The 25,249-nt window shown below is 39.2% G+C and overlaps 6 protein-coding genes and 2 pseudogenes across 10 annotated transcripts; 7 read left to right on the top strand and 1 right to left on the bottom strand.

The window, feature by feature from the left end:
* The first annotated feature begins 127 nt into the window (after positions 1 to 127).
* Positions 128 to 2,122, top strand: LOC104766755 (ferritin-2, chloroplastic). The gene is made up of 8 exons (XM_010490737.3): positions 128 to 675; positions 897 to 980; positions 1,067 to 1,127; positions 1,201 to 1,288; positions 1,371 to 1,432; positions 1,568 to 1,633; positions 1,711 to 1,774; positions 1,867 to 2,122. The coding sequence occupies exons 1-8, from the start codon at positions 395 to 397 to the stop codon at positions 1,905 to 1,907; spliced, it is 747 nt and encodes a 248-aa protein (XP_010489039.1). The 5' UTR covers positions 128 to 394; the 3' UTR covers positions 1,908 to 2,122.
* A 792-nt stretch (positions 2,123 to 2,914) lies between these two features.
* On the top strand, positions 2,915 to 4,593 carry LOC104766667 (B3 domain-containing protein REM7-like). The gene is made up of 5 exons (XM_010490628.3): positions 2,915 to 3,105; positions 3,207 to 3,492; positions 3,633 to 3,742; positions 3,829 to 4,137; positions 4,208 to 4,593. The coding sequence occupies exons 1-5, from the start codon at positions 3,028 to 3,030 to the stop codon at positions 4,472 to 4,474; spliced, it is 1,050 nt and encodes a 349-aa protein (XP_010488930.2). The 5' UTR covers positions 2,915 to 3,027; the 3' UTR covers positions 4,475 to 4,593.
* Positions 4,594 to 5,260: 667 nt separating this feature from the next.
* On the top strand, positions 5,261 to 7,475 carry LOC104766580 (uncharacterized). The gene is made up of 4 exons (XM_010490520.3): positions 5,261 to 5,859; positions 6,017 to 6,502; positions 6,678 to 7,160; positions 7,270 to 7,475. Exons 1-4 carry the CDS (start codon positions 5,347 to 5,349, stop codon positions 7,351 to 7,353), a joined length of 1,566 nt encoding a protein of 521 aa, XP_010488822.2. The 5' UTR covers positions 5,261 to 5,346; the 3' UTR covers positions 7,354 to 7,475.
* Positions 7,476 to 11,988: 4,513 nt separating this feature from the next.
* Positions 11,989 to 15,589, top strand: LOC147949526 (receptor-like protein 34 pseudogene; annotated as a pseudogene). The gene is made up of 2 exons (XR_015582084.1): positions 11,989 to 15,240; positions 15,325 to 15,589. The product of XR_015582084.1 is annotated as a receptor-like protein 34 pseudogene (transcript).
* Positions 14,542 to 15,589, top strand: LOC147949527 (receptor-like protein 43). Its single transcript, XM_087487989.1, has 2 exons — positions 14,542 to 15,240; positions 15,325 to 15,589. Exons 1-2 carry the CDS (start codon positions 14,542 to 14,544, stop codon positions 15,409 to 15,411), a joined length of 786 nt encoding a protein of 261 aa, XP_087344115.1. The 3' UTR covers positions 15,412 to 15,589.
* Positions 15,590 to 16,857: 1,268 nt separating this feature from the next.
* On the bottom strand, positions 16,858 to 19,800 carry LOC104766287 (trihelix transcription factor ENAP1). Of its 3 annotated transcripts, none has more exons than XR_015582290.1 (3): positions 18,603 to 19,788; positions 17,760 to 18,000; positions 16,858 to 17,563 (listed from the first exon to the last, which is right to left on the bottom strand). XR_015582290.1 is itself a non-coding variant. In XM_010490243.3 (2 exons), exons 1-2 carry the CDS (start codon positions 19,354 to 19,356, stop codon positions 18,494 to 18,496), a joined length of 768 nt encoding a protein of 255 aa, XP_010488545.2. In that variant the 5' UTR covers positions 19,357 to 19,800; the 3' UTR covers positions 18,212 to 18,493. The 3 variants fall into 3 exon arrangements, 1 of the variants encoding a protein (XP_010488545.2); XR_015582287.1 differs by having other exon boundaries at positions 16,858 to 17,615; XM_010490243.3 differs by lacking the exons at positions 16,858 to 17,563; positions 17,760 to 18,000 and adding an exon at positions 18,212 to 18,507 and having other exon boundaries at positions 18,603 to 19,800.
* On the top strand, positions 17,037 to 17,610 carry LOC104764856 (LOB domain-containing protein 21). The gene has a single exon (XM_010488452.3). It carries the CDS (start codon positions 17,037 to 17,039, stop codon positions 17,529 to 17,531), a length of 495 nt encoding a protein of 164 aa, XP_010486754.2. The 3' UTR covers positions 17,532 to 17,610.
* A 926-nt stretch (positions 19,801 to 20,726) lies between the features above and the next one.
* On the top strand, positions 20,727 to 21,793 carry LOC104766202 (RING-H2 finger protein ATL66 pseudogene; annotated as a pseudogene). The gene has a single exon (XR_015582333.1). The product of XR_015582333.1 is annotated as an RING-H2 finger protein ATL66 pseudogene (transcript).
* The last annotated feature ends 3,456 nt before the right edge of the window (positions 21,794 to 25,249 follow it).

Consider the following 25,249-nt stretch of genomic DNA (forward strand, 5'->3'; position numbering starts at 1 on the left):
TGATCTTTGCAACATTTTTAGTAATTCTTTTTGTTGATCTATTTTTATATTGGGCAGCTGTTGTTGATTAATAAATATCTTACTACAGTATTATTATAAACCATCGTTTTCACTTAGTTTCCTTGTCAATGTTGTCATCTTACGTTAGATAAATTACAAGACGCCTTAATTTGCTCAACGGCCGATTCTAGAGAGACCACGCGTATGCCACAAGCCTTTTCCCGTCTTTCCACGTGTCTAACTAATAGTAAACCACCTCATTTACATCCCTTGACCCATCGCCGTCTCTTATTAAACCTCCTCTCTCTCTCTCTCCGTTCGTTCGCTTACTCCGACGTTTAACAGAGACACTCTCTTATTTGTTACTTTTTCTATCTCTACATCTCGAGAACCAATGTTGCTCAAGGCTTCTCCCGCTCTCTCTCTCTCCGGCGGCGGAACGAATCTGTTTTATCCGTCGAGAAATTCGTCGAATCCTCTGTTTTCTTCTCGTGGATCTACGTTTTCTGTTAAGGCGGCGAAAGGAACGAACACGAAGTCGTTAACCGGAGTTGTATTCGAACCTTTTGAGGAGGTCAAAAGGGAAATGGATCTCGTTCCCACTACCCCTCTTGTTTCTCTCGCTCGCCACAAGTTTCACGAAGACTCTGAATCTGCGATCAACGATCAGATCAAGTATTGCTTAGTTTTTTTTTTGTTTTTTTTTATAACCTAATTATCATAGTTTAGGACTGATTCAGCTTCGATTCACTTATCATGGTGCGTCTGTTCTGAATCAAAGATTTAATTTTGCTTGTCAGAATCGAGTTAGTTTGGTTGGTTAAATTGGTTATTACATGACGGTGTGTCTGAATCTTAACATGTCTTATTTGCTTTTGTGTGAATCATCATCATAGCGTGGAGTACAATGTCTCCTACATTTACCATGCCCTGTATGCCTACTTCGACAGAGATAATGTCGGCTTGAAAGGTTTCGCAAGGTGAGTTCCTTTATTGTAAAGAAAACCGTATTTGTGTCTCTTCAGCTGATGGATCATCTTTTTGTTGTTGTATGTTTTACTGATAGGTTCTTTAACGATTCGAGTCTTGAAGAACGAGGTCACGCTGAAAAGTTTATGGAGTATCAGGTAAATTCAGGAAAACTATCAGGTAATGGATCTTTGATAGTGTTGCTTATGTTTTGATGGATTCGATCTTCAGAACAAGCGTGGTGGGAGAGTGAAGCTGCAGTCTATTTTGATGCCCGTCTCTGAGTTTGATCACGAGGAGAAGGGAGATGCATTGTATGGTAAGTTGATTCATATTATATCACTATGGTCTTTTATACATTATGCTCTTGATTGATGATTCTGACTCTTTTTATGTATCAGCCATGGAGCTTGCATTGTCTTTGGAGAAACTAACTAATGAAAAGCTTCTGAAGTTACAAAGTGTAAGGACCTTATCTTTTCATCATTAGAATTATGAATGCTAAGCGTTAAAGCCATGATTGCAGTAATCACAGGGCAGGCTTTGACAGTGAAAAAAGATGATTAGATTTATCTCTCTCTCCTGTTTGATCCTACAGGTTGGTGTGAAGAACAATGATGTTCAGCTGGTTGATTTTGTAGAATCTGAGTTTCTAGGCGATCAGGTAAAACACACAAAGTTTTAATATTATCATTACATTAAAGTACGCAACGATCTTCCTCACGTAACCTGTAAAAACAGGTTGAAGCCATCAAGAAAATCTCAGAGTACGTTGCACAGCTAAGAAGAATGGGAAAGGGTCACGGTAAGTCCTTTTAAACCCATAAGCCTCAAAACTGCAATTTCACTTCCTTTTGGGTGTTACATTAACTCCCCCTTCCGGTGTGAAAACTGCAGGAGTGTGGCATTTTGATCAAATGCTTCTCCATGAGGTTTAAAGAAGTAGAGCTGCAGCTTTTGATGATGATGATTCTGATTCGGTTACAGTCTTCCTTGTGCTATACAGCACCGTTTGTCCTTTCTTTTCTTTGGTTTTGTTTGTTTAACCGATCTTTGGTTTTGTTTGTTTAACCGAATGGTTGAGAGTGTTTTAATGCTGCTGAATAATGTAATAACTCGTAGTCTGATAATAAATGCAAGTCCACTGCTTTAATGCGACTCTTGCCATATACTGATGACTGTAATTACGGATTTGGACGTCATAACTGTTACTAAAACTCCTAACCAATGTTTTGAAACCGACTTGAACTGGACTAGCTCTTGGGTCACTGGGTCATTAGGTCAACCGGGTGCGACCACGGGTCAATTGAATAAAATATGTTTAATATTATAAAAAGAATATCATGTTTAAGAAAGTACAAAGTTTAATAATAATAATAAAATGATTAAAATTTTGAAATTTAAATAAAAAAATAAAGAATACTAAGAAAACTTCTTCAAAAATAATCAATTGTTCTTACGCAAAGTTCGAGAGATGACAAAGAAGTTGAAGACGAGAGTTGTGTCTTGAGTCATGTGTTATCGTCTAAGATCTAAACGAATAAAAGATTCTACAAGTAATTGAAACTGTGAATCTCTATACATTTTTTTAAAAATCAAGTAGATTTTTTTGAACCGTTAATCGGCTGGGTCAATCGGTTCACCGGGCTGCGGGTTAATAACGGTTTTTTCTGGGTTTTGCCAGTTTTATTACTATCGGTTATTAGCACTATACCCGAACCGGTAAAGTCTCTGGGTCGCGGATTAACCGGTCGGATTGGCCAGTCCGCGCCCGGCGTGAAAACATTGCTCCTAACTTTTCAAAAGATTGAGCTTGGATTTTGTTTAGAAAGAAAAAAACTTGGTTTGATTTTGGTTTAAATGCCAATCACATACTATGACATAGAGATCCCTCGTCGGTCGGAGCCAACTACGTGTCGTTATGACATACGAAAACGGCATGACCTTGGAAAAAAGATTGTCTCTGTAAGAAACCCACCAAAACAGAGCCAAAATTGGAGAATACGAAGCGACTTCACAGCTTTAACCATTATTCAAGAAAAAGAAAGCTCTTCGTCAATGGAAAATGTTTCACCTTCCTCACCGATCAATCCACACTTCTTCCAGCCTCTTCTTCCTGGATTCCACAGCTACCTCGTGATCTATCTCTCTTTCACTCTCTTTCTTTGCTACGCTTAAAATACTGTTTGTTTGATCTCTCTCTCTCTCTCTCTCTCTCTGGATTTCTTTTGTTGCAGAACATTCCCATGTGTTTCTTCTTAAGGCACATAGATGGACCAACAAACGAGGACAATGCGGTGGTGAAGCTGAGATCGGACGTTTCTGATATAACCTGGCAAGTGAAGATGGAAGGTCGGAGACTCACCAAAGGCTGGAAAAAGTTCGCCGCCAGCCATGACCTCCGAGTCGGCGACATAGTTGTTTTCAGACATGATGGAGGTTTGTTGTTCCATGTCACGTGTTTTGGACCAAGCTGCTGTGAGATTCAATATGATTACGATGATGTTATTCAAATATCCTCTGGTACGACTTACGAGCTCAATCCTCTTCCTTTGTCACAAAACCTTTTAGTATCAGTATTGATTATTTGAGCGAACCGGATTCAATGATGTGTATACATACACACTGGTAGTTTGGTTAATTCTCATTCAAACTTGAACCAGATTCAGATTCAGAGAATAATCAGAACATAGCAGATGAAGGATCTTCATCAGATCATCACTCTTGTTTTGTAGCACGTGTCACCGCATCGAATCTACGCAAAGATAGTCTGGTGAATGATTACATCTGCACTGCACTGAAATATTTCTCTTTAGAATCTAATCATATACTGATATACACTCTCCGTAAGTTATGCAGTTTCTCCCTAGAGGTTTCTCAAGATGTAATGGTTTGATGAAACGTAAGTGTGAGATCATTCTATTGAATGAAGATGGGATACCATGGAAATTGATCCTGAGTCATAAACCAGACGGCGAGGTTTACATCAGATTAGGTTGGAGAAGTTTCTGCTTCGAAAATCGACTAAGAGTCAACGATGTTTTATCACTTAAGCTTGTGCAAACCGGTACAACACCTGTTCTCCAGCTTTGTTCTTCTTCTACGACGAGCCAAAACAGATTCTTGACACTAACTCTCAAACCATACAATCTCAAGAAGTACAAACTAGTAAGTAAGTTTGCATCAATCATTTCAACATTGTTGTCAGATTTTGTAATGTTTTCGAGTTCTATGGTAGTGTCTACCGGGGACATTTGTGAAGGCGAATGGTATCGAGAGAGCGAGGAAAATAACTCTCGTGGATCAATACAATATCAAACGGACGACGAGTCTTAAACCGGACGACAAACATGGAAAAATGAGATTGGGAAAAGAGTGGAGAGAGTTTTGTTATGTTAATGGAGTGAATATAGGTGAGTCCTTCAAGCTAGAACTCATCAAGGAAACAGAAGACACAGCTACTCATCTACTTAAGTTCTGCTCCAAAGTCGTCAACTTTCCCTGAGTTTGTATTGCTTTTGTAGAACCTACCTGAAATGTACTTTGTTTTGTGGTTTTTGGCTGGTTTGTAACGAGATTTTAGCAGTTTGGGATGAACAATGGAAAATGCTAATATTTTGGCTTGGCTTGTCTTGTTTCTTTGATGTTCCAGCTCAAACACATCATCCTCAAGTATTGAAAACCTTCCAGATATCAAATACCAAATCTCAAAATAGATATCAGATTGAATAGATACTTTGTAACACATCAAAAAAGGCAGACACATGGAATGACACATCCAGCTAACCATTCAAAGGAAGTGAAACAAACTGAATAACAGTTATAGAGTTGATTAATATCTGAAACTATGCTTGCAGACCTTATAGAGTAACTTATCTTCATAATCTATATAGTATATATACATACAGAGGGGAACACCGTTAAACGAATACTTACATTTCTTCGGACTCTTCCAATAACTTCATCTTCTCATAATAGAGATTAGAGAGCATATGTTTAGTACATCAATGATCTCTTGGTCTCTATACTTTTTTCTTTCACGGTTCTTAGATTTAGGATCCTCCACAAAGTCCATCTACCCAAAACAAATCCTTCTACTCATCCAGTGTCAAATAACAAAAACCACTTTAATCCAAAAAATATATATTTTATTATTATTTACTAAACAACATCGTTTATTTGGCAAACAGTCAAAGTTCATATACTTACTGATTATTTGCTAAACGACAACGTTTAGGAAGCAAGAGACCTCACTTAACCTTCTGAACAATCTAGAAGGTTACAATAGATGCCGACTTCTTATAGTCGTCAAATTGATTCCGTCGATTTGCCGAAAACTCGAAATTCCTACTCTCTCAGTTGATATCTCTCGGCCTCATGGCGAATCCGGCGGAAGAACTCGACGTGAATCCACCAATCCGAGAACCCCAAGAAGAAGAAGAAGAAGTTGAAGAACTGAACGGAGAAGAAGAAGAAGAAGAGGATGATTACGAAGGAGAAGACGATGATGACACCGAGTCGAAATCTCAAACACGCGAAGGCCGGTCCAGTGTAGACAGGATCAAAGCGGAATCGCTTTTCCGTCGGATGCGAGCTGCTCCTGTGCCGGTGCGTGTCCACGACGTGATTGTCAAAGGGAACGAGAAGACCAAGGACCATATCATCGAGGCGGAATTGGAAGCTGCGAGAGAGGCGACCACGTTGCAGGAGCTTCTCGAAGCTTCTAGGGTTGCTAATTCGAATCTCCGAGCGTTAGATATCTTCGATTCCGTCAACATTACGCTCGATTCTGGTCCTCCTGAGCTTCCTGGTACCACCAATGTTGTAATTGAAGTCGTCGAGAGCAAAAGCCCTCTCACCGGCCAAATTGGCGTCTACACTAAAGCTCAGGTATTTGCTTTAATAGTAACAATTCACTGCTATGCTTCAGTTGAGTTTGTTTATTCGGTATTGGCTTCGATAGAGATGAATCTGGACTGATGATGTGCATTACTATATTATACTTCTGGTTGATCTTAGTTGGACATAACTGTGATGCTTCTTGTAGGCTAGATCATCAAGTCTTGAAGCATCTTTGAAGTATAAGAACATTTTTGGCTATGGAGATATTTGGGACGGGTCTATAGTTCATGGCTATGACAACTCTGCTGAGGTTGCCTTGGGGATGTATCTGCCAAGGTTCAGAGGATTTTCTACTCCTTTTACTTCTCGTCTTTACCTTTCGACTCAAGACTGGCTTAAGTTTTCATCGTATAAAGAACGTTCCCTCGGTCTTTCTCTCGGTCTTATCTCAAGCAAGTATCACGAGCTGGTCTACACGATTGCGTGGCGTAATCTGATAGATCCAACCCGAGCGGCATCAGTTTCTATAAGGAGGCAACTGGGACACAGTCTGCTTTCTGCTTTGAAGTATACTTTCAAATTTGACCAGAGAAACTCATACTTGAGGCCAACTAGTGGATATGCTTTCATCTCTACTTCTCAAATTGGTGGTCTTGCTCCTGATAGCCGAAGCTTACGCTTCTTGAAGCAGGTTGGTCCCGAAGTTGAATTTGCTTATACAGCAAATTCTGTGGTACCAGTCCCTTGTTTACATTCATATCTTCCCTAGTGTAGTACGTCTGAAAGTTATGTTCACTGTGAGAGGAAATAACAAGAATCTTAGACCTCTGATACGTTTTAGCAACCATTGTCATTGTTTTTCTCAGGAAATTGATCTTCGATATGCTGTTCCGTTCGGGGTTTACAACGCTGCTCTCAACTTTGGTGTGTCTGGGGGTGTCTCCTTTCCGTGGGGAAGCGGGTACCAGAACCGCCCTTCCTCTGTGCCAGAGAGATTCTTCTTGGGTGGCAATTCATCGCCTCTGTGCTCTTTAGGTGGACCATCCGCACTATGGGGATTCAAGACCAGAGGACTTGGTCCCAACGAGCCAAAGAGGAAAGGCGATAGTGAACGGGATTTTGTTGGAGGAGATGCAGCGGTGACTGCATTTGCGGATCTCTCATTTGATTTGCCAGTGAGATGGTTAAGAGAGAGAGGAATCCACGGGCATGTGTTTGCATCTGCGGGGAATATGGCAAAGTTATCAGAGAATGAGTTTAGGAACTTCACTGCTTCAAAGTTCTTGGAGACATTTAGAACTTCAGTTGGTGCTGGAATCGTCTTACCAACTAGTGTATTCCGTATGGAGGTTTGGTTCTCATCACTACTCTCCCTTTTATGCATTTTTATCGAATGAGAAAGTGCAGTGATTAACACCAAAATTACCCATCGTTTGTTTTGTTTTTGTTATGAGACAGCTTAACTACTGCCATATATTGAAGAAACAAGAACACGATCAAGCGAGATCAGGGTTTTGCGTGACATTCTCTGCCTCGTCCTGAGAAATTTAGCTGAAGAAGGTACTCAAATATGATATTATGGCATTTCATTTTTTTTCTTAAGCCATGTTCCAATGTTTGGCAGAATCTTTGATTTTACGGTTGAATCGAGGTAACTTTACAAAGCGAGTTGATTTTTTTTTGTTTATGTTTGCATGGATTTCTCATTTCTGGATCCACGAAAATGATAATAAAAGAAATTAAAAGAAAATACCATTGAACCAATTGGTTGAATAACGGCCATTATTTTTAATGATGCTGATGAACTCTTGACGCTGTGGATCATTACTAGGAGGATTAGACCTGTTAATACTATATTCAAGAAAATTAAATTAGCGTAAAGAAGATGGAAGGCTCTTGGAACTCGACGAGTATCATTCATACTAACTGTCTGTTTCTTTATCTTCTCTCGTAATAACTATCCTCATCCGATTTTTTCTTTCTTCACTAAGACGTTCCTAGTTGTTTTTTTTTTGTGAATAGTCTTTAATTTGGTTGGACAAAGAACGTTTTGAAGTTTCCTGTACGTAATTAAAGTAAGGCACGTGTGGAAATTGACTATTCAACACGTACGATTTTAGTTATAACAAATTAAGCTGTGTTGGATTTATTTTTGTGGAGTAGGGTCTATTATTATGTATGTTATCTAAAGAGATGCACACGAAACCATGCCACTTAAATTACCCATCAGAACTTCCACCTTCGTCTTGGTTTTTTCATTATCGTTATGCAAGAAAACTAAAGTAATAAAGTACAACCAAAATGTGTGGAAATTCACTCAGATTTGTACTCTGCGATTAACAGAACTCCTCGTATTACTATTTATGTTTATGTACATAAAGAAATGGGTGCGAAACCATTCTTACTTACCATCGCACTCGAAATTTTCTTTTTCGTTATTGATATTCAAAAAGGTTAATTAAGCGTATAGAAGGTTGAATGAAAGGTTCTTGGAATTCAACGAGTATCATTCCTGTTACACTTTATCTTCTTCTTTCATTCATTCATAATTTTGCGGACGTGCTTGCGGTCTGAGGCACTTGTGTTGTCCCGAACAAAGGGATGCACTTCCCGCTTTCAAAAACGAGTTTGAGAGTGCGAAGCCTTCCTTTGATGATCATTGTTATCGCAATAATAGCCATGTAAGCCCTCATCCGAGGACGGAGTCATGGAGGAATAAAGAATGTTGTACTTAGGAGGGTATCACGTGCAGTGCCAAGTCCGGGGAAGTGATCGAGGAAGACCTTAGCTGCAGCTGCCTCCATGGACGGTTTTATTCCACTCGCAACCTGCAAAACCTTCCTTTTCTAACCACTCTAGACCTTTCATATAACGATCTTACTGGCCAAATACCGTCTTCAATTGGAAATCTTTCTCATCTCACCTCTCTCGACATCAGTCATAATCAACTAATGGGAAAGCTTCCGAGATCCTTGATCCGTTTCTCCACTCTTGAAGATCTGAACGTGGGAAGCAATAAAATAAACGACATGTTTCCATTCTGCTTGAGTTCTTTGCCGAAGCTACAAATTATTGTCTTACGCTCCAATGCATTCCATGGACCAATACATCGAGCCTTGTTCCCTAAGTTGCGAAACGTGGACATATCTCATATCTCATAAGTGGAACTTTGCCATCGGATTACTTTGTGTAGTGGAGTGGTATTTCAATCCTTGGGATGAATAAAGGTGTAGAGATGGAGCTGGTACGTGTCCTAATTCCGTAACGCCCCTTGAGAGTTGTTAAGTACCAACAATTCAAATAAGAGGTCGTTTTCGACCAAATATATATAAATGAGGTATTTTTCTTTGGACATTTTAGACCAAATTTATGTAAATTAGATGGAGTATTTTGAGAAGACCCGAGAAAGGGTTTTTCTCTCTCTACGATTTTTCAGAGAGAAAGAAACTCTTTTCGATCTGTTTTTTTTGTTCACTGGATTGGTTTTTCCCGGCTTAGTTTCCAGTGTATCGGGCTCGCTTTTGGCATCTCCGGTTTTCTCAACAGAATTGGCTGGCTTTTTCTCCGGCAACAGTAACTCCTTTAGCACCGTTTTGGTCGGCTCTTTCTCCGGCAGCGGTGGCTACCTTAGCACCGCTTAAGCGGCTTTTCTCTGATAGATCCGCCGCCTTTCTTTCGGCGGTGTTTGGTTTTAGCTTTTTGTTGTCCCACTTGATTCGGTTCATCTTCGGATCCGCCTTTGATTGCTTCTATCATTCACTTGGTTTGATTTTGAAGTAATTAATGATGATGCATGTTTCTATGCCGAAGTTTGATGGGTCGATGGAGTTTGTTTGGTTTGCAGGTTTATGATATAGATTCTTTCTTGGAGATTGAAAAGTTCTTTTTTGAAGACAAAGAAGATGAAACTCTGCTTTGGAGTCATTTCTCAGCAAAATTGGAATCCGCTGCTTTTTCTGGGTGTAGATTGAGATTCCGGTGTAACTTTCCGGCGATTTCGACCGGAATCAAAGTTTTCTGGCACTATTTCCGTCTGCCGGTGATCGGAGACTCCATTCTTCGACTTCCCACGTGTCACCTAGCATGTCTCCCTTTTGCCACGTGGTCCGTGATCCACCTTATCTCTTCCGTCTAAAGGAAGAAATTATATTTGGGCTTGTGGGCTTTTGTTTCAGTTGAGTTGTTTTGTAGAATTGTTCTTTTGGCTTGTAAATTTGGTTTGTTTAATAGGCTTTACTCAATAAAAGACACTCTAGTGAGAAAAAAAGATGGAGTATTATCAGTTTTTTTCCGTAAAAATTTATCGCATTGACGGATTCGATAATATCCGTTAACGAACGGATTGTTAAGTCGTGTGTTTCGAATCCACTAATATTTTAGAATTTTTTTTTTGTCTAGAATTAAAAAAATTTTAGACCAAAAAACTTCAAATATTTAAATTCTTTGGGATAAAAATAGATATAGGATATTTCTGGGGGTTTTCCAATTTAATTTGGTTGGACAAACAACGTTTTTGTAACGTTTTTGTAAGTGTCCTGTTCGTAACTAAAGTAAGGCCAAAATGTGTGGAAACCGACTATTCTTTTTTTTGTTTTCCGCCACTAACCCATTTCTTTAGATACTTTTACGTTTTAACGTGAAGAACAGTTCGTAGAAAGACTAGCTGTGTTGGATTTATCTTTGTTGGAGTGGAATAACTAGTCTATTATTTATGTATATATATAAAGAGTTGGGTGCGAAAGCATGTTAATTACCATCACAGTTTCCAGTTGTTTTTATTTGCTTTTTTTCATTATCAATATTCAAAAAAGATAAAATGGTGAAAGGCTTTTGGAACTCAACGAGTATCATTCCTCTTACTCTTTCTTTTATCTTCTTTTTCATTTTGAGTGTTCGCGATGTGTTAACAGCTTCTAAAAAGCACTTGTGTCCTCCCGAACAGAGGGATGCACTTCTCGATTTCAAGAACGAGTTTATTGAGGTTCGGAAGACTCCCATTCATCATGAGTGTTGTGTCAATAACAGCCGTATAAGCCCTCATCCAAAGACGCAGTCATGGAGGAATAACAGCGATTGTTGTAATTGGGAAGGTATCATGTGCAATGCCAAGTCCGGGGAAGTGATCGAGCTAGACCTTAGCTGCAGCTGCCTCCATGGACGGTTTCATTCCAATAGCAATCTTCAAAACCTTCATTTTCTAACCACAGTATATAAAGGAAAAATACACATTTTATTAATTTTATGTTTTATATGATGATTCACTATATTTAAATTTTAAAATAAAAAAAAAGATGATAGGAGAATAATTTTTTTTTATGGAATAAATCTTCTAAATATCTATATTAATTATAGAATATTATATATGGATATTTAAAATATTTTAATTTTGTTTGGTTATAAAGATAGTAGAGAGAATTAACTAAACTTGTTTGGATATGAACATAAATATTAAATGACATTAAATGCAAAAACTTTCCAAAAACATATTTTTGAGCAAAAACTGCTACAAAAAATACTAGTGTAGATTCTAAAACTATACAATAATTATGTTCTATGGTAATTACGTGACCATAGTCGTATGGATTCTCGTTTGGTGAATGAGATATGGCTACATACCTAACCAAATTTCAAAACAACAGTCTGAGAAAAACGAAAGAGAAATGGATACATATTCTTAACTATCTTGTTTATATGCTAGTCAAGAAATTGAACACCGGTTGGAGAGGGCTCTCTTTCTACTCTCTCTCCCTTTCTCTTTTTTTTTTATGTCTTTTTGTTGCTTTGTTTTTCAAATGCCAATATAAAAAAAAAGGAAGAGAAATAAGTACAATTATTTAAAAAAACTATTTACAATCTTAATCCCTATAAGATTTCCCAAAATAATAATTACATCAGATTTTGTTTCCTAAATATTTTACGTTTCATTCTAACTAGAAATAAAACAAACTATAATATATTAATGACACCTTCTATTGTTTTTTAAAAAAATATTCTATCTTTGAATTCTTTGCAAACAAAAAAAACAACAATTTTATTCCTGTTTTGTTTTCCAAAACCTGTTAGCTTCAAGTTTTAATGTAGATAAAAATGTTAATATAGATAAAAACTTTGATTTCCATTTTTAAAATAATATTATTGATATACATATAAACTTAGTAAAAACTTTAAAATATTATAAATATTTAGAAACTTATAAAAGTTTAAAATACTATACAACAAAGTTATATAGTAGGACAGATTAGAAAAAAGACTGGTTGGAATTAATAAAATGTTATTAAATATGTGCTAATATATGGATTAATTCCTCATTTTATTATTTGTATTAATATTAGAATTTTTGACATATGGAATCAACTTACATTAACCAAGATTGTGTAATATAAGTGAATCATTATGACCAAGCAGTTGGCCTGTGGCATGTGGTCAAATGGGACTGCATTTTATTTTTATCCATATACAAGTAGGCTTTAGCCTTTTCTTATTATTACTTTTTTTTTGGCGTAAAATTGATACAAACAATCTTGACATCTCAACAGTTTTTGACATCTCAACAGTTTTTTGAAGACTTTAAGAGTAAGACAAAATGTGCGGAAATTGACTACTCAAAGGTAAAGACTTTTTAAAGTCTTTGCGTTTCAACGTGAAAGAATACTTGGTAGATAGAAAGGCTAGTTATAGTGAGTCAGTCAAGCTGTGTTGGATTATGTATATAAGAAAGATCACGAAACCATGTTATTTATTACCATCTCACAATTTCCTTGGTTTTCTTCATTCTCTTATTTCTTTTAAATTCAAGAAAATTAAAAATGAAAGGCTTATTGAACTCGACGAGTATCATTCCTGTTACTCTTTCTTTTATTTTATTTTTCATTTGTTATTTCCAAGACGTGCTTGGGGCTCCTCCTACTAGGCAGCATTCTCTGTGTCGTCCCGAACAAAGGGATGCACTTCTCGCTTTCAAAAACGAGTTTCATATTGGGAAGCCTAATCCTTCTTGTATGGATTTAAGCATTGAATCTCATCGGAAGACGAAGTCATGGGGGAATAACAGCGACTGCTGTAGTTGGAAGGGTATCAAGTGCAGTGCCAAGTCCGGAGATGTGGTCGAGCTAGACCTTCGCTGCAGTTTTTTATATGGCCGGTTTCATTCCAATAGCAGTCTTCAAAACCTTCCGTTTCTAACCACTCTTGACCTTTCATATAATGATCTTACTGGCCAAATCCCATATTCGATTGGAAACCTTTCTCATCTCACCACTCTTGACCTTTCATTTAATAAATTTTCGGGTCTAATTCCATCTTCAGTTGGAAAGCTTTCTCATCTCACCTCTCTTGACCTTTCTGATAATCACTTTTCGGGTCAGATTCTTTCTTCGATTGGAAATATTTCTCATCTCACCTCTCTCCACTTTGCTAATAACAATCTCGATGGTGAAATACCATCTTCTTTTGGCAATCTAAAACAGCTGACCAGCTTGGAAGTTTATCTCAATAAGCTCAGAGGAAATTTTCCCATTATACTATTGAATTTGACAGCGTTGTCGGATTTAGATATCTCCAACAATCAGTTCACAGGCAAGCTTCCTCCCAATATCATTTCACTATCCAACTTGAAGACTTTTAGAGCAAGTTACAACGCTTTCACTGGAACTCTCCCTTCTTCTCTCTTCACCATTTCTTCTTTGACTGAAATTCATTTGAGTGATAACCAACTCAACGACACTCTTGAGTTTGGTAATATTTCTTCACCATCTTACCTACAAACTCTATCCATTGACAACAACAACTTTATAGGTCCAATCCCGAGATCCATGTCCAAATTAGTCAACCTTTTGTCTCTTGACCTTTCTCATTTAAACGCGCAAGGTCCAATTGAGTTTAGTATCTTCTCGCATCTCAAGTCACTCCGATATCTATACCTATCCCATTTGAATACCACCAGCACAGTTGACTTGAATGATTTCTTATCATATTTTAAGAGTCTCCGTTCATTGGATCTCTCAGGCAACCTTGTTTCAGCTACAAACAAAAGTTCAGTTTCAGATCCTCCTTCGCAATTGATAATCTCTTTGCGCTTGTCAGGGTGCGGTATCACCGAGTTTCCAGTGCTCGTAAGAACCGGACACGAATTGGTGGCTTTAGACATTTCCAACAACAAAATCAAAGGTCAAGTTCCTGGATGGTTATGGATGCTACCAAACTTGGAATACGTGAATCTTTCCAACAACACATTCATCAGCTTCGGAAGATCAAATACACATGCACTAGCCTCTGTCCGGAAACCATCTATGATGCACTTGCTTGGCTCCAACAACAACTTCACGGGCAAGATTCCTTCTTTCATATGCAAGTTGCGTTCTCTAAACACTCTCGATTTATCTGAAAACAGCTTTAATGGTTCAATACCTCGTTGTTTGGGAAATCTCAAGAGTAGTTTTTCAGAGCATGCATTTGAAAGTCTAAGGTCGCTTGACGTTGGTCATAACCAACTTGTGGGAAAGCTTCCTAGATCGTTGATCCGTTTATCGGCCCTTGAAATTTTGAAAGTGGAAAGCAATAGAATCAACGACACATTTCCGTTCTGGTTGAGTTCTCTAAAAAAGCTTCAAGTTCTTGTCCTTTGCTCCAATACATCATCAAGCCTTGTTCCCTCAGTTGCGAATCATCGACATAGCACATAATCACTTCAGTGGAACTTTGCCATCAGATTACTTTGTGAATTGGAGTGCTATGTCATCACTTGGGACAAATGGAGATCGGTCGAATTTAAGTTACATGGGAGATGAACTTGGCTATTACCATGATTCAATGGTTTTGATGAATAAAGATGTAGAGTTGGAGCTGGTACGTATCTTAAAAATTTACACCGCAATCGATTTTTCAGGAAACAAATTTGAAGGAGAGATTCCAAAGTCCATCGGTCTAATAAAAGAGCTTCATGTTCTTAACTTGGCAAACAATGCATTCACTGGCCGCATCCCTTCATCAATGGGGAACCTCACAGCTCTCGAGTCATTAGACGTTTCCCAAAACAAGCTTTCAGGAGAAATTCCACAAGAGCTAGGAAACCTCTCATTCCTTGCGTACATGAACTTCTCTCATAACCAGCTTTCAGGTCTAGTACCAGGAGGCAATCAGTTTCAAACGCAGCCTTGCTCTTCTTTTGAAGATAACCTGGGACTTCTTTTTGGCTCTTCTCTTGACAAAGTTTGCGGAGATATTCACACACATCAACAGTATGAAACACCAGAATTAGAGGAAGAAGACGAAGAGGTAGTTAGTTGGATAGCAGCTGCAATAGGATTCATACCTGGTATTTCTTTTGGATTTACGATTGGATACATATTGCTTTCCTACAAGCCAGAGTGGTTCAAGAACCCTTTTGGCCGAAACAATCGTATACGGAGAAGCACGCAACTCACTAGAGAGGTATTGTTTTGACTTTTAAACGTACATTTGTTAGCTCAGCAGAATGAAATTATTTTTGTTTAACAACTGTTTCGTTTTTAATAGCCTATCTGGAGAATCTGGACGAGGAAAGTCAAAGTAACGTCAACCAACCACTCTTTAACAGCTCTGTCCAAATCCAGATTGGTTTAGATTTCGGTTATTGTTCCCAAACTGGCCAGTTTAGCCTTTAGATAAATGCACATGTAATTTTTTTTTTTTTTTGCTATGTTATCTTTACTTTTCCTAATTATACTCTCGCATCTATATATACGTATGTCCGTTGTTCATATCGATTAGTTACAGATATACTGAGCAATTATTTTACAAACCTTATACATGCATTGATATATTCAAAGTCAGCTCAGTCGTTCCTTATAAGACGTTGACGTAGCTATTTATTTGTCAGCGACCTAGTACTCATTCAACACATATTACAGAGAACTTACAATGAGAATGGAGAAGTGTGTTTTGATGGTGATATGTGTTGTGTTATGAGTTTACAGAGAACTTACAATGAGTAATGAGTTTCGTTGTGGCTTAAGGAGAACGAGTGCTGATGATATGCTAAACTTTGTGAAGACTGAAGACTACTAGAAAAAAGTTAGGAAAGCCTCTGAGATTATATAAATCACTATGTTTTAGGGTTAATTTAAGAAATGACAAGATAAGAAGATTTAATTAAGTTATTGACTATTTGTTAAGTTGCTATTAGCAATTTCTTCTTAGATTATCACTTGTTTTGTATATTTGTACTCTCATTCACAAAAGGTTGAAAGATTTTATAAGGATTGAAATCTTGTAATCTTTCAACCTTGAAAGAGTACTCTCATTATAAGGATTGAAATCTTGAAAGATAGCAAGATTCTTTAGATTAGTAATCTCATTATAAAGGTTGAAAGAGTACTCTCAATTATAAGGATTGGAAAACTTCAAGATCCGTAACGTTTTTGAATGTCTGATTTAACAAAAAAGAAATTTAAATTTGCGTTGATTTTTCTTGTTATTGGTATATTCTCAACTATAATGAATGATGATGAGTAGAAGAGAGGAAGACAAATAAAGAAGGGGAAATTGGATAGTGAAGGGGACGGTGGTGGTGGTGGTGGGCTTCTCACTCTCTCACTTTTCTTGTCAAATGTCTTGTCTTCTCCATTTCCACACTCCAATTTATATGCAACCTGTGATTTCTTTATTATTTTGACATTCTTTTGATCAAATATGTATAATCTAAAATAAGAACCAAAAGGTGATATGTGATCAATTCTATTTGGTTTTAAGCATCGGCCACCTTGAAAGAAAAGAAACTTCATCTTCAATTTGGAGCAATTTGAAATCTTTTTTGTTTTTTCCTTGATTGACTTATTGGTTTTAAGCATCGGCCAACTCTCAAAACAGAGAAATTAGCTGATTGGTTACTTTTAGTCTCTGTATCTCTATAGTACCTTGTCCTTTGATTTTTCAACATTATACTCAAAGCTCAATACCAAAAATCTCAAAGATAAACCAGTATATGATTATGATTTATGACCTACGAGCTTGGACTCGAACTCACAACCAATCATGCAATTAGCAAAGAAAAGCTTAAGCCAACACAAATGATGAATAGGCCCATGCCGTGTCCCATTTGTTCCCCTATTACTTTCAAAATCACTCTTCTTCACAAAAAGTTGAAAGAGTCTTATTAATATATAAAGGAAACACGAGATAAAACTTCAGAAAAAACGAGAGCCTAACATTTACCACCCAATATCAAAACAAACAAAAACAATTTTGAGATGAGAGGGCATGAGCCACGATCAAGCTCATCTTGTGCAGCCTGCAAACTCCTCAAGAGACGATGCACACCCACTTGCATTTTCGCTCCTTATTTCCGCTCAAGTGACCTAATAACTTTTGCCAAAGTCCATAAAGTCTTTGGAGCCAGCAACGTCAGTAAGCTTCTCGGTGAGGTTCCTGAAGAACAGAGACAAGAAACCGTCAACTCGTTGGCTTATGAAGCTGAGGTTCGTCTCAAGGATCCTGTGTACGGTTGCATTGGAGCCATAGCTTCTCTGCAGAAGAAGATGCTTGAGCTTCAACATGATCTAGCCGTTGCTCGCACTCGACTACTTGCCCATTCTGGGGTCAACAACCACGTGTCCCAGTTGGATAATTCTCCTGATCTCGCTGCTTTTCTCGATATTGTACCTTACAGTGACTTGATGTTGCTTGATGGGTCTACTAGTCTTGATGCTTACTTGTATGATCTTGGACAGCCTCCTTTTGTATAGGCCTTATCTCTCTATCATATCTCTTTTATCAGCTGTAATTTGCACTTTATTGACAAGTCATCTTCGAGAATCCAAAGTATATCTCTGATGTATGAATTCCAATATGCACAATCAGATGCTTACTTTATCTTTTGTAAGCAAGAATCGAGTTTAAACTTTAAAAGTAACCATCACATGCGATGAGATAAGTCAGGTACATGATGAGCCTTGGAAGGTCAGAGTCCTTACCAGTTTTGGATCAAGTGGTAGGCCAACGAGAGTAAAGTGAGGTTTTTTAGATGCAAAGCTTCTTTGTAAGTCAGGTATGAATAGGAGAGCACATGCTTATGCATCCCCAAATTCTACCAAACATGAAACATTGATAGATATGCTTCTGCGATGTTCCTTTTTGATGCTCCAATAATTCAGCCTCATGTGTCACCTCTTCTACCTCAGGTCACAAGAGTCTTGTCCTGGAGATTCCAGAGTGCTGCAAAGTCACATAAGCAAACAGCCAAATCAATAGCTTGGTGGGTTTTGATCAATTCCAAACTGAATTATGAATGACTCTGATAAACGAGTTCTCCTCAGAACCGCACTACGCATCTGGTTAAATCTAGGCGTTCCTGAAACCTGATTAAGCAGAACACTAATTGCAGATCACAAAAAGAGGGATGAACACTATTTGGAACTGCAGGCACTGATACACAAACCATCATACATTGATACTTCACAAAAGTACATCTTGATATGTCAGATACTACGAGAGTTCTTTTGGTAATCCGCATTGCTACTACCAACCAATGTACTCTACAATGCTAAAGAAGAAAATGGGAAAAAAGCAAAAAAAAAAAGCATCACTCTAACTTAAGAAAACCTAAAGATCAATAATAATAACATCTTCTCCAATTCGTATGCGCTTTAGATCCAAACATTGCTCCCTTGCCTCACCACAGTAAGTAACTCCTCCACAATCTATAATCCTACAACTTCTTACCTGTACAACAAAAACAAAGCACCAACTGAAGTTTCAGTAAACTCAAAGATTGATCTCAAAGAGCTTCAAACAGAAGGAAAAATGAAAACTTTGACCTGAACAAGCTCTTCGTTTCCCAAGTTTTGACTTCTCAAGCTCCAATTGCATCTCCATCAACATGTTCATTCGTTGTAACTCAAGGTCCTTTGCAACTTCCATTCTCTGCTTCTCCAATTCAATCATCATCCGCTGCTTCTTACCTTCGATTCTTTCAAACGCTTCCCCTAATTTCAGAATCGATCTCGCCAGCTCCCTAAAAGCCGATCCTTCACTCAGATCTACATCTTCAACTCTACGATGCTTCCTCACCACAAAACCCCAATCACCCGCATCATCATCATCTTCATCGTCATCATCATCATCATCGTCGTCGTCGTCAAGAGAGCTTCCCGTGGATTTAGATCCAGCAGGATTCAAATTAGGGTTCATCAACGCCGACTTAACAACGCCGCCGGAAGGTTTCTTCACGACCGGACCGATCAAGAAATCGAGTCTATCGAAGAAGCACCAAGCCGACGAAGGCTTTGCCTTCTCAGTCTTGTACTTCTTCTTCAACGTATCGATCCGGTTTTTGCACTGCACGTCGGTCTTAGGCCGGCCGTTACCGTGGCTAGCGTTAACGGCGTCGGCGACTTCTTTCCAATCGTTTTGCCGGAGATTGCCACGGTTGAGATTGACGTAACGATCTCCCCAAGCTTCGATCAACGTCGCCGTAGCGTCCTCGCTCCACCAATCCTCTCTCCCCGCCGGTAAACGATTAGACCCGCTCTGGTTGTGAGGCTTCGGGTGAGTCTCCGGCGTCGTCTCCATCTCGGAGAGGGGAGGCTAAGGTGCGCGGTGGAGGATTGAGGCTTAGGATAAGAGCTTTTTGTGTGATTTGTGTTGGATCGGATTGTTTTTGGGTAGAGAAGAGAGAGAGAGAGTAAAAGAGAAAATTACGGTTAAAAGACGATTTTGATTACCGGCGGTGACGTCATCAACGGCGATTATCTTCTTTCTCTCCTACCTCTGCTAACCGGATCCAACTACTCACCCCTTGTAACCGGTTATCGAGAACCGGTTTAGTCATAAATTGAGTCATATGTACTAAGAGTATGGTCAATGTCAAGCTTCGTTTAATAAGGGTAACGATGATATAGATTACATAGTTAAACTGATTGACAATGGTGGTTTAGGTTTTGGAGTGTGTTTCCTGTAACATTTGAAGCGGTTTGGATTAATGATTAATTTATCTCAATAGTTCATTAATGTCATGATTAAAAAGAAATGTTATTATGGAATAATAATATTAAGAAAAACCTATTATAGGTTTGATGTGTTACAGTAACTAGATCATTTACGTTACGCTATAACAAATCGGAGTTTGGAAGTGAAAAATGGTGGGATGTAATTAAGGAAAGATTGATGGGTAGACAAATCGTTAGGTAAGGGAGAGCATCCCAAACGTGTTTAGGTCTTTATAGACTATTGTATGTTAAATGTTTCGTGCCGTGTCTTGTCCAATTGTCTTTTTGCTGTCTTACCAGTTGATATGTTAGTCCATGCCTAACTTACTAATGCTTTTGTAACTACGAAAATAAATGTCGCTGAAATGTTTGAAAAAGGCTGAGTTTTGTTGTTGTTGTTGTTGACTTGTTGTCAGACTTATGATGGTTTCGATGAAGAGCTAATTGAAGAAATCCGTAGAAATAAGCATTTGATTTTCCAAGTAAATATGCTATTACATCATCATTACTGGAAGAACCAAATCATGGTCATCTAGATCTTTTGCAGCACGTACGTTCAATGTAGTAGTGGATAAGAAAAAGTTCAAAGAACAAGGAATGTTTATGAACTTAAGATCAAATTTACATGCTTTGCTTATGTTCTACATAATAGTTTTTTTTCGAAATTATTGATTGGCTTCCATGTCAATGACTTTTGAAAATCTTTGATGCAATCGATCTATTGTTACTTTTAAATCACGTTACAATTGTATATCAAATATCACATCTTGTTTCCAAGTAATCGAGTTAATCGTGTTCGATGTATAAACGGTACTGAAGCAACTAAAAAATGTAGCCAACTTAATTAAATTCTGATTTACGCACCTAATTTATAACAATGCTATTTATTTTCTATTGTTGTTATGTTGCTACTTGCTACGTACTTGCCAATTGCTACTACCACTTGGATCTTGAAAAAAACACACAAATTATTGCATGTTGCCTAATATATTAATTCTTGAATAATGTTAACCAAAATTAATTAAGAAAAAAATACAAACAATATAGTAAAAAGTTAATAAAAAAAATAAAACTACACTTTCCTCCAAACCTGACTCTTACTTGTACATACATACAGTTGTACTACTTGTGGAAGCTTCAGTTAACTCAAAATAATATTCTCTCTGCTTATTTTTATAAGAAGTATCAATACAATCACGTGACGACTGACGTTAACTGTATTACTATATATAAATACATATCACACCGGGTTCACAATCAACGTCCATAATTAAGAAACACTTAATCCATCGCCAACCGGCAAAAATGACGTCATCTTCACCGTCTCCACAAGCCTCCATGCTTTTGTACTGGCACGATAGCCAATACGACGACCGCAACTTCCAGATTCATGGCCGAACACTCTTCTTCGCCGTGGCTCTGTTATCCGTCGTCTTCGTCTTCGCTCTACTCACTCTCTACATCCACCGGAGCTGCCTACCACACACTCCCGCCACTATTATCCACGAGCCGTCTCCTGATCAACACACGCTCTGCGTCCGAGGAGGGCTTGATCCGGCGACGATTAGAAGCTTGCCCGTGGTGCTTTTCCGGAGAGAAGCGGCGGAGGATGAGGATGAGGAGGAGGAGTGTTGTATATGTCTCGGTGGTTTCGAGGAAGGGGATAAGATGAAACTGCTTCCTCCGTGTAGCCATTGTTACCACTGCGAATGTGTGGATCGGTGGCTTAAGACCGAGTCGAGTTGTCCGCTATGCAGAGTTTCCATCCGAGTGGACTCGTCCATGTCGTTGCCAAGGCAATGAGACAGCTAGAGTGATAGTGATTAAAGATATTAATATGTTTTTTTTTTGTCATTGGGTGAGTCAAAGATATTAGTTAACATTTTGCATGGCCGTGGATGGAGAGGAAGATATTTTATACACACACACACGAATGGTTATGGTTTCTCTAACAAAATTTAATTTTCCTATTATGTCTTTATCATTGATCGTAAGTTTTGATAAACTTCTATTATTAAAAACGTACAATGATGGACATTCTTTGTGTAGATAATCTATAATTACAAGGGTAAATTAGTTAAATATTAAATGATATGTTATTTTATTATTATTGCACACTATGTGATACAACATTTACATGGTAAAATTTGTGCTATATTTTTACAAATAAACATGATATTTTTCCAAAATCCATAATTATTTGAACAAAATAACATGTTGTTTCGATTAATATGTTAATCTTCTCAAACTTGCAAAAGACCAAACAAATGGAATGTATTTTGGGGATTATCCATAGTTACTTAACTAATAAATAAAAAATTAATGGTTATCTAAATTGTAGTTAAAAAAAGATGATTAGAAAGGCATCAATATGGGCTTTATTGGCCATTAAATTAGGATCGAACAGGCCCAATACTTGCAAAAGGAGTAAACGAGTGTTTAGGGTTTCGCTGTCCTATAAAGAAGTAATATGACTGAAAGCAACAAAATCTTTCTGATTTGTCGGCCGCTCATTTTTGTTTCGTGAAATCTGCATAGAATCAAAAGAGTGAAGAAGAGTGTGAATTCGCCATGAGGGCTAAGGTGAGTAATGGGTTTCAGTTTTTGTATGGATTTGTTTGATTCGTGAAAATTAGAGTAATAGTGGGTAATGTTTGTACCGGGGATTACACAGTTTAAACAAATAAAGATATTGTGGGAAAGAGCAAGCAAGTTCTTTTATTAATCGGGGAAAACGTGAGATCGTCACTTAAAACGAGTCGAGATAGAGCTTGTTAGTTCACAAGCGAACTAGCAAGCTTAAAGGGACGAACTGAAAACAAGAATGAATTATACGAAAGACAATAGCAGTTTTCGATGCAAAGTGTTGCTCTGTAGGTATTGTCTGCGGGTCAGGATCCTTTCTCCAATAGATGTCTCGAGCTATTTATAAGCGAATGTAGAGTTAGAGCACTCTAGGGTTTTCTGTGTGAAATCCCGAGATTGTCCTCCGAGGTTGGCCCATTTCCTTCTATCTCTGGTGAGTCTTTGTTGGGCCGAGTTGGCATATGGGGCAAAGCCCATATCCAACAATAGTCCCCCCCTTAGTCCGGCGAGCGAGATATTTCTGCGATCGGCGGGCGTACTTTGAGTCTTAACATATGCCTGCTCGGCGTTAGGCGTTCCAGACTGCTTCAAGAAGATCTAACTTTGTGTGGTGATGGTTAAAGCGATAGTTTTTGTTGAGCTCGGAGCTCGTTCTGATGTTGTATGCGTTGAGTGTGTTGTTCTGGAGCGCGAAGCTTGTATGAATGTTATGTGTCTTGAGCACGTCTTTGCGGAGCGTGGCGCCTGGCGCGTGGAGCGTTGAGCGTGGATCTCATCTAGATGTTATGCGCCTTGAGCACGTTTTTACAGAGTGTAGTGCTTGATAATGGATCTGCAATGGTTGAGGACGGAGTTGCCGCACATAGTTCGTAACCAAGGATCAAAGAAATTGAGCCAGACCGGCATGCGGAGATTGAGGTCGGCGAGCTTGAGATTGAGGTAGCCACCGAGAGTGAGACTGAGCTCGACGCCGAGAGTGAGATTGAGATCGGCGCCGAGAGTGAGATTGAGGTCGCCACCGAGAGTGAGATTGAGGTTTCCACCGAGACTGAGGTCGGCGAGAGTGAGATCATCGTCGTTGAACGGGGTCGAGAGGTGAAGAGAGGTCGGCGGACAAGGATTGATGAGTGCTGAGGTTGGTTCTTGCGAGATCGGCGGATTGAGGTCGGTGGGACGCTGCACAATGCCCGGAGTTCGGAAAATCCTCATTCTAGGTCGGCGCTTGTCCTACCATTGGGCGAGCTCCAAGGTCAACTCCTAAGATGGGTGTTCATGATGTGCGCTCGCATTCCACGTCCAAGCTGGAGGTAGGCACAAAACTGGAGGTCGGCACCAAACTTGAGGTAGGCGCCAAGCTAGAGGTCGGCACCGAAATTGAGGTAGGCACCTAGGTAGAGGTTGGCATCAAGCTTGAGGTAGGCACCAAGCTGTAGGTTGGCGCCAAGCTGGAGGTCGGCACCAAGCTGTAGGTAGGTGCCAAGAGACTCGAGTGTGAGAGCGTCGAGCATGAGGGCGACAAGCGCGAGAGAGTCGAGCGTGAGAGCGTCGACTGTGAGGGCTGCAAGCATGATAGTGGCAAGCGTGAAAGAGTTAGCGTGAGAGCGTTTGACTGTGAGGGCGTCGAGCATGATAGTGGCAAGCGTGAGTGAGTCGTGCGTGAGAGCGTTTGACTGTGAGGGCGTCGAGCATGATAGTGGCAAACGTGAGTGAGTCGTGCTTGAGAGCGTTTGACTGTGAGGGCGTCGAGCATGATAGTGGCAAGCGTGAGTGAGTCGTGCGTGAGAGTGGCAAGCGCGAGTGAGTCGACTATGAGGACGTCGAGCATGAGGGCGACATGCATTTGAGCGTATGTTTGATATGCAACAAGGCTTTGTGCTTTACTGGAGTAAAGTGGTAGGCGAGACGGACTCGCCATACCTTTAGGTGTGGCTTTTGTGTCCGGCTTATCCTGTTGGTGTTTGGGGTTAGCAAGAACATGCAAGCCGGAGCTTGGCTTATTAGTCCAGGCGCCCTCAAATTAGTGCGAGACTTGCTCGGCTTTTTGCTTGGTTTCGAGATGTATTTTACGGGGCGAGACGTCTCTCGGCTTATCCTGTTACGTGTTTCGAATACCAAGTTTTAGGTTGGTAGTTGAGATGAGCTCGTCGTACCTTTTAGGTGTTGCCCTGGTGTCCGGCTTACCCTGTGGGTGCCCCGAGGTCGGCAAGAGTGTGCAAGTAAGAACTTGGCTTATTCAAACTTGACCGCCTGCTAGCTGAATGCGAGACTGGGCTCGGCTTTTTTTGTGCGGATTATTTCACCTGCATCCATGTGGAACGCGTTTTTAATCGAACACCTGGACAGGGTGACGATGTAGAAGTTGGACACTCGTTAAGACGGACTCGTTCGAGAGAGCTTATTTGACTTAGAGTACTCTTGCGAGTGTAATTTTTTTTTGTAAATGACTTCTTTTGAAGAGTTGATGAGCTCGGCAAGTGAGCGTTCTTTTTTTTTTTTTTTTTTTTTTTTTTTTTTGCTAATGATATTATGATGTTTAACTCACTGTTGATCTTCGGTGTTGAGTTGCGAGTTGGTCGTCGATGTCGAGCTGCGAGGCCATTGTTTTGGTTGGGTTTATGGACAGACCATTGCGTAAAACCAAAATTGTGAAGGTTTGGGGAGCTCTTGCGTGAACCCGACTCCTACGTGGGTGGTTTGTCGTTGGATTTATGATCGGCTTGCAGGTAGTAGAGACGAGCTTGGTAGGTCGACAACATAGATAAGTTTGAAAGGTCAATTGTTTGCCAGATCGCCAAGTATGAATGTTGGGAAGATCAGAGCTAGTGAGGTCGTATCTCGCGATATTGAAGATATCAGAGGGTAGCGAATTGGTTTGGGTGAGGTCGATCTCG

Source organism: Camelina sativa, chromosome 1, assembly GCF_030686135.1.
Source record: "Camelina sativa cultivar CO46 ecotype springtype chromosome 1, ASM3068613v1".
NCBI lineage: Eukaryota > Viridiplantae > Streptophyta > Magnoliopsida > Brassicales > Brassicaceae > Camelina > Camelina sativa.

Excerpts from the sequence above, each read along its gene's own strand:
- LOC104766755 (XM_010490737.3), top strand. The coding sequence starts at position 395 with ATGTTGCTCAAGGCTTCTCCCGCTCTCTCTCTCTCCGGCGGCGGAACG. Across the intron at positions 1,128-1,200 it reads AAAAGTTTATGGAGTATCAG|AACAAGCGTGGTGGGAGAGT; the intron begins GTAAATTCAGGA and ends TTCGATCTTCAG. Across the intron at positions 1,289-1,370 it reads GAAGGGAGATGCATTGTATG|CCATGGAGCTTGCATTGTCT; the intron begins GTAAGTTGATTC and ends TTTATGTATCAG.
- LOC104766667 (XM_010490628.3), top strand. The coding sequence starts at position 3,028 with ATGGAAAATGTTTCACCTTCCTCACCGATCAATCCACACTTCTTCCAG. Across the intron at positions 3,106-3,206 it reads CTGGATTCCACAGCTACCTC|AACATTCCCATGTGTTTCTT; the intron begins GTGATCTATCTC and ends CTTTTGTTGCAG. Across the intron at positions 4,138-4,207 it reads ATCTCAAGAAGTACAAACTA|TGTCTACCGGGGACATTTGT; the intron begins GTAAGTAAGTTT and ends GTTCTATGGTAG.
- LOC104766580 (XM_010490520.3), top strand. The coding sequence starts at position 5,347 with ATGGCGAATCCGGCGGAAGAACTCGACGTGAATCCACCAATCCGAGAA. Across the intron at positions 5,860-6,016 it reads GCGTCTACACTAAAGCTCAG|GCTAGATCATCAAGTCTTGA; the intron begins GTATTTGCTTTA and ends TGCTTCTTGTAG. Across the intron at positions 6,503-6,677 it reads GCTTACGCTTCTTGAAGCAG|GAAATTGATCTTCGATATGC; the intron begins GTTGGTCCCGAA and ends TGTTTTTCTCAG.
- LOC147949527 (XM_087487989.1), top strand. The coding sequence starts at position 14,542 with ATGTCATCACTTGGGACAAATGGAGATCGGTCGAATTTAAGTTACATG. Across the intron at positions 15,241-15,324 it reads GCACGCAACTCACTAGAGAG|CCTATCTGGAGAATCTGGAC; the intron begins GTATTGTTTTGA and ends CGTTTTTAATAG.
- LOC104764856 (XM_010488452.3), top strand. The coding sequence starts at position 17,037 with ATGAGAGGGCATGAGCCACGATCAAGCTCATCTTGTGCAGCCTGCAAA.
- LOC104766287 (XM_010490243.3), bottom strand. The coding sequence starts at position 19,356 with ATGGAGACGACGCCGGAGACTCACCCGAAGCCTCACAACCAGAGCGGG.